Below are 7500 nucleotides of genomic sequence, written 5' to 3' on the forward strand. Positions count from 1 at the left end.
TGGGGGATGGGGGATGGGGGATGGGGGATGGGGGGGGGGAGCCGAGAAACTGGGCGCCCGGCGTCCAGAGAAAAAATTCGAAAAGGGACCGGCGGATTGCAACCTCCGCTCCACGGGACGGGATAATCGATAAGCGCCGCAATGTAAAAAAAAAAAAAAACAACTCGGTTTTCGAGGAAGAGAGATGATGTAGGCTGGGGCCGGGGCCAGGATCTTGGACAGGGTCAGGGGCAGGGATGGGGATGAGATTGGAAGATGAATGGATGTGGGGATGGGAGATGACGAGGATTTGGAGGAGGTGGTGGTCGGCTAGTGAGAGAGGAAGATCGCGGGAACGTAAGTGTAATGCGCGCGCGAAAATCGATATGCCGTTTTTGCGCGGCGGGGAGGGGAGTATCGCGCGAGGGCCGGCCGCGTTCGTATCGATCGCGTAGCGCGTCGTTTAGATGAGAGACCAATCACCTGATAAGGGTGCCACTTTTGTCCCTCGACGAAGTCGCAGTAGTCCGGGCCCTCCTGCTGGTAGTCACCAGGGTAGCCGGAAGCGGAGAAACTCGCGACGCCGCACTCCAGCTGCTTTCTTATCACGTCCTTCGTCTTGTCCAGGGTGCGCTGATGGGCGGCCATTACCTACGTGAATGCCCGGACTCGTCAGTCCCACGGACTCTCGACGGTGCTTAGCAGCGGGAATAGCCCGCGAATCACCGACCCTCCGCCCTTATCGCGCCCCTAAACAAAGGCTTCTTTCCTTTTCACCCCTTATGCCGGCACCCTTCGCCCTTTCCTCCGACCGTCCGCTACTCCGCTACTACTTTTACTGCCATGGCGCTTTGCTCTTTTTCTTTCTTTTTTCTACTTTTTTTTCTCTTTCTATTCCTTTTTCTTTTCTTTTCTTTTCTTTTATTCTTTTTCTTTTTTTTTTTCTTTCTTTTTGTCATCCGCTGGTTAAAGTGGAGTTTACGGGAGGGAAAAGTAGAAGAAGCCGGGGCGAAAATTGTTGCCCGATTGGGCATTCGTTCGGTTAAGCCGAAGAGAAATGTCGGAAGATGCTTTAGGAGACGCGAATGTAAAGTAATTTTCGTCCCTTTTGCCACTACTTTATTCTCCAAAAATCGCGATAAAATGTGTCATAAGACGACTTATTGGCTTAACTCACTCAGTTTTAGCAATATTGATGAACGTCGGACATCTTACATTATTCCCAATAATAATGATAATTCGTCATAAGCGAATGATTTGATTTTCAAAATTTTGTAGCGTGACCGAGCTTAAGACGATGATCTTCATTTGAAAGAGAATTTCGTGGGTTTAATAATCAGTTTAATATTTTATATTATTTTATCGAAGCCAGGCCATCTATGTTCTTAGCAGCAGTAATACGAAAATAAAAGAAAATGGAAACTTTGATGGGATCTCGTAGATAACTGTGAGATTTTAGGGACGGACTATTAACAGGAGGGGAATTCACGGATGAATCAACCTAGGAGGAGTAGGGGGGACGTGAATTTCCGGTATCGCGTAATCGAATTTTCATGTTAATTCTAATAGGTCTTTAACTAGATTGCGTTAATTTGTAAAATAAGAATAAATTTAATGCTTTCGTTCCCCCAATAATAATAAATAGATATCGTTTTTTTTTCCGGTTTCTTTCACAAAAATTGCATATTTTCTTCTTAAACACAAGATGAAATGCAATAAAAACACTAAATTGATTGGCTTCTCTCGGGACAAAGCAATCTTAAATTATTTTAATATTGTTTTTAATTTTATTCTTTTTGTTTTTGCGAAAAAAATTGACCTTTATTATAAAATTGTTACGTGTACATCGCATTCAATGAGTTTATGGGGTTGTCATTGTTATTTTTTTTTTCTTTTAAAACAACATTAACATAAAACCTTAATTCTTTTTTTTTTTTTTCATGCAGTATCATTAAGAGCCGCCAGATTCGAAATTTGATAAGGATGCAGAAAAGAAATTACAATTTTCAAAGTCGAATTCCAATAAAATTTAAGTTGAACTTTTTAATGCGAATAAATGGGAAAAATTTTCTTTATATTATGTATTGGCCGTTATTGCACCAATTCAGAACAAACTATAAGCAAATTAATAAATTCAAATATATAGCATTCATACAGCAAGTATAAATACGATGAAGGAAAGTGTCGTTATTATTAATTAATTAATTAATTAACGAGATTACTTGGTTCTCGTATATTACGAGAATTAAGTAATTTTTCAGAGTTTTAATGAATTATTATGCGCATAAAATATTTGATAAACTCTAATTCGTATTAAAAAAAAAAAAAAAATAAGAAAAAAAAGAAGAAGAAGAAAAAAAAAGCTGAATTAATAATAAAAACAATCTAAGAGGCGTTGCTTCGATTAGAAATTAATTTTCAGATTGTAATTGTTTCTTTGTTGTTGTTTTTCACCTTTTTTTTCTTTTTAATTAACAGATTTTATTACGAATATTTAAAAGCTTATAAGAGTAAGGGGCGAAAGGGTACGTGGAAAAGAAATTTGAAATTGAGAATTTTAAATCTTCGCTACCTCAGAGCCAACTTCAGAACTAATAAAATGTTTTATTATCACCGCTGTTACATAAATTTCCTTGATTAAAAGAAATCTCGTTCAGTTTGCAAAACTCTTTACGCTTATGCATAAAATGACACTAAAACCGTAATTGTGAAAATACTTGATCTAGTGGGCTCGTAATAAAAAGTGAAATTGAAGATGCGGGACGCAAATTAACGACCACCACGACTAATCGATATTACGGAGGAGCGGACCAATTAGTAACAGATTAGTAACACATCCCGATATCTCTTTGTCTAAAATAGCTTCGGACATTAAGGAACGATCTCGTTAAAAAGCACACGGAGCTTCTGGTTCTTTGAGACAAAAGTTAGGACAATGTTCGAGCACTTCGCGTTCGCTAGAGCTTTAACTTCGAACTTCGATCGAAGCTCGTGGCACATAATCAATTATAAAAATAATCCAGTGAAGTAGCACACGCCGAGGCCCGAATAGGCTTATTAGCTTACGAAAGCAATTTCGCTTGTTGGCTGCAAACGCGACTCAGGACGCGATTAAGCAGCGACGTGGCTCAGGCATTGTCGTTATAAAAATGGAGCTCCGAGTGTTACCTAAAGCACGCGAATGTTAAAAGCTCGTTCGACTAGTTAACAGCGAGCTTGATGCTTATTAATTCACATGATTCGGTGCCGCCCGTTGTCGGAGGCAAAGGGCGTCGCGAATCGACGCGCAAGTGGACACGTTACACGGACTTGGAGGACCGTCGCACCGGAACCGAGGGATAACGACGAGCATTCGGGTCATCGATCCGTCGGCCGTTGGGCGAGCGGCAAGCATCGATCGGGCCTACCCTGGGCGAGAGAATGGGCTTGGGGTGAGCGGCGTGTCCGAGTGGGAACCACGGGCCGATGATGCGATTGCCGCCATCCGGGGATACCGGCGACGACTGTTGATCGTGCTGCTGTTGCTGCTGTTGTTGCTGTTGATCCTGCTGCTGATGTTGATGCTGATGCTGATGCTGACGCTGATGCTGATGCTGATGCTGATGCTGATGCTGATGCTGATGCTGATGCTGATGCTGATGCTGATGCTGATGCTGATGCTGATGCTGATGCTGATGCTGATGCTGATGCTGATGCTGATGCTGATGCTGATGCTGATGCTGATGCTGCTGCTGCTGAACCATCCGGGCCTCGGAACCGAGAAGTGCGGACGTCTGGGCGGAGGAGCGCGAGAGCTCGCGACTTTGCTCGCGCATAGCCTTACGTAGACGCGCCTCCTTCGGATTGTACACGTAATCTGTAACAGGGAGGAAAGAGACCGATGCTTATCGGCAGTTTGCACCTTAACGGGATATGCTGCGTTGCTGGGCATTTGGTCACGAAGATGAACTTTAGCTCGGGTCTTCGAGCGCCCGAGATGTTACGGCCGTTATCGTCGAGATAGGCGAGTTAGCTTTAGATGGTACTCGGAACTTCTCTCGGCTCGCTTAACTCTCTCGCCGACGGTAGCTTCCAGAAATTTTAATTACGTATATTAATTTAGGATATTATTAGTGCTGGCTTAAAGGTCGAGATTTATTCCCATGATGCCGTAGAGTCATGAAAGGCTACCGAACACGCAGGCCCGTCAAATTTATAAAATTTACTAGCCGAGACGTTATTACGCGACTATCTCATTACAAATACAAATACAAAACTTAATATAATGTAAGCAAGTTGAGGAAATATTATAGAAATGTTCAGGCTCGATTAGCGCCTATACTTTACGTTTCTGCATATGGAACGGTGTCACTGAACATTGGACAAACTAATTCCATTGAATTTACAAAGGCAACAAGTCCCGTTTTATTTTATAAAATTGATAATTTGTTCATAAACGTAGAATTATGAGAGAAAGCTTATTATTTAACGTATCTTATAAAGTCGTTAATTTGATGTAAAAAAAATAGGTATCATAAAAAATCATTTATTCGCAATTTTAAATCTTTCGTTTTATTAAAAAATGTAGTTTCGGTTCAACGTGTGCATGAAAAAAATTGCACCTTTTATAGAGAAAATATTGTAGTTTTCATACTATAAAGCAGAACTTGTTCATATTTCTCTAAAATTATATTTCACTAAAATCAGGCAATATATCATTATGATAAATTTCACAAAATTATTTTTTTACATATATTTTTTACATATAAAAATATATATTATATGTCGTGGCTAATTATCGGTCGTTGAATATGTTTAAGTTCATGTAAATTCTCGAGTGATCACTATTTTGTTACGTTCGATATAGTTTTTAAAAAAATATCCATGTTGAAGTAGAAAGATAATTGAAGGAAAACGGAAAAAATGTCCACTCTCACTTTTATACCAGAATCTACAATATAGGAAAGAATATAGAACGAGCTAAATAGATATAAGAATCGAGATAGATATATATATATATATATATATATATATATATATATATATAGAGAGAGAGAGAGAGAGAGAGAGAGAGAGAGAGAAGGTAGTAGTGCCGTGGTGTATTGAGATCATTAAAAAAAGAAGATAAAATTAAGTAATAAAGGGTATATGTTAAATTTAACATCGTACAATGTCCATTAATAAAGACTATTACTCATTGATAAAGTTACGATAACATTTTTTGTTTTTTTAAGACTTGTAAATATTAGATGAAGAATCACTTACAAACAAAGTAATTTTGAATTATAATAAATTAGATTGAAGACTTGGGGAGTTATATATTTCAAATTTTAAAAGTTATATAATTGAACTATAAATGTTGCATGTAAAGAAATTCATATACGTTGTGGTAATAGTAAAATGTGTAGTATCATTTTTTAAAAATTTCATTAAAGTTAAAAATTGCTCTACCTAATGAATATTAACATACGTGCACGTAATTCTTACGCATTATATCCGCCATCTAACCAATTAATAATAAATATTAGTAACAATACTTTCGTATAAAATTGCTATAACTGTACTTCATGCAGATATATGTATGTATTTATGTTTGCCTTATTAAACTTTTGTTAATGTAAAATGAATATAATTACAAGATTTAATTCGTCGTTTATTCACAACTTAATTTCTAGTTTAATTTAATTTAATTCGATAAATTCATTATCTTTTTACTTACATATAAAGTTTATAAAAGTACATTTTACTACTGTAGGTACATTAATACAGTTAAATAACTTTGAAAATAGCGAAATAAAGAATCGTAAAAGATCTGTCTTTGTCGGGAATTTTCCCACTCCTTTGGCACAATATTAAAATTCATCCACCTTCCATCCGATTTCGTGACAAATTTTATGTTTATTTTATATTAATTAGCTTTATTCAAACAAAACTTATATATTATTAAATTATAATTTATTTCGCATAAGCTGCATGGATAATTTGTTCCGAGGCGCAAAATATCTAAACGAGCAAACTTAAATAAAAAATTTATGCGTGTTTGTTAACTAAATTTTTCTGAAATACATATTAAATCTTAAATAATACAATATCAACGTCAAAATATAATTGCCTTATCCCCCTCCCCCCTCGCAGTTATACCACGTATAACTGACTAAAACTACTTAGCACATATCTATTAACACTTTAAAGTCTTTGTATTTGTTGTGAACGAGAAATATCGTCTTTAGATATTCTAATGTTAATTGCGAATAACTTTCACGGGCAGAAGATGAAAATCCCACGGCAATGTAATAAGCTTACAGAGTTCAACATATATTATCTGCTGAAATGATACTGATACAATAATAATTATCAATTTAATCACAATAATATAACACAATAAGCGACATATATATATATATAGAAACAAATGTTCTAATCTGTATAAAAAGACTGTTTTTGATGCTTTATCGATTAGTTGGAAGAAAGATTTTTAAATAGACATCAAATTAGACGGTACGCTGGTAATTAGGTAAAAAAATAAATAAATAATTAAAAAATAATGCATATAAAGAAATAAGCGTATAGTCTACGATATTGTTTAAATCAATTTCAGGATCAAATTCAGACGTCAAATAGAGGAATTAACAGCTGTAGAAAGTTATATTATATCATCCTATGTTATAATTAATTGAAACAGTTTCAAAGTCATTGTCTTAATAAATATAAAAATAATGTAATTCGTAAATGTTAACAAGTTGAAAATTAATCTACTTTTGTTATTTTTTAAAAGAACCAGTACTGTAAGTATATATTTCTATATGCTTGTTTGTCTCTCTTCCTCTCTCTCTCTCTCTCTCTCTCTATATATATATATATATATATATATATATATATATAGTTTTTCCAATTAACTTTAGAAATCACTTTATGTGCTTTTCTCACGTGATGAAATATAGTGCTAAATTACTATAAAGTAAAAGAAAGAAAGTGATCGAATCGTATTATCAATAATAGGACATTAAAGTTTGTTTGAAGTTACTAATGAAATCTGTATATTAAACGACTGCGCTATCTCCAATAATTTTATTATAAAAATTATTTTTTTTAACATAGAGGATTTTTTATTGGGATATATTACTTTATATAATTTTCAAACTAAATTCTTGTACACAAAATGGAAATTATGGTTTACATTGTTGAAGTAGGTAAATTTGATATAAGGAAAGTTACACAAAGAGTAGAGAAAGAACTTATATATTGGACGTTCAGATCTTCAAATGGTTTAAAATATTAAAATTTGAAGGATGATCAATATGACTATAAAATGAAATCAGCGTGAATAACAATAAAATCATTATTAAATATTATCGTGTAATTTATAATTATAATATATATATATATATATATGTAAAGATTTACAAAAAAGAAAAGTAGTATTTGTTATAAAATGTTATACACAATTCGTGTGACAAATTTGCACGTACGTATATATTTAAGTGTATTTAAAATATCAAAAACATGTGTAAAATATATTAACACCCATTAATGTGGAATAAA

The 7500-nt window shown here is 34.9% G+C and overlaps 1 protein-coding gene across 1 annotated transcript in view; it reads right to left on the minus strand.

Annotated features, from left to right (window-relative positions):
- LOC105364093 (GATA zinc finger domain-containing protein 10-like) overlaps window positions 1-7500 on the minus strand; it is a 42930-nt gene that overhangs the window by 12467 nt on the left and 22963 nt on the right. The window contains exons 5-7 of the mRNA XM_011501956.1: window positions 3654-3835; window positions 3387-3560; window positions 463-630 (exon numbers count right to left, since the gene is read on the minus strand). Of these exons, the coding sequence (XP_011500258.1) occupies window positions 463-630; window positions 3387-3560; window positions 3654-3835 (524 nt within the window). The remainder of the gene's footprint in view (window positions 1-462; window positions 631-3386; window positions 3561-3653; window positions 3836-7500) is intronic.

Source organism: Ceratosolen solmsi, unplaced genomic scaffold, assembly GCF_000503995.2.
Source record: "Ceratosolen solmsi marchali unplaced genomic scaffold, CerSol_1.0 scaffold23, whole genome shotgun sequence".
Taxonomy (NCBI): domain Eukaryota; kingdom Metazoa; phylum Arthropoda; class Insecta; order Hymenoptera; family Agaonidae; genus Ceratosolen; species Ceratosolen solmsi.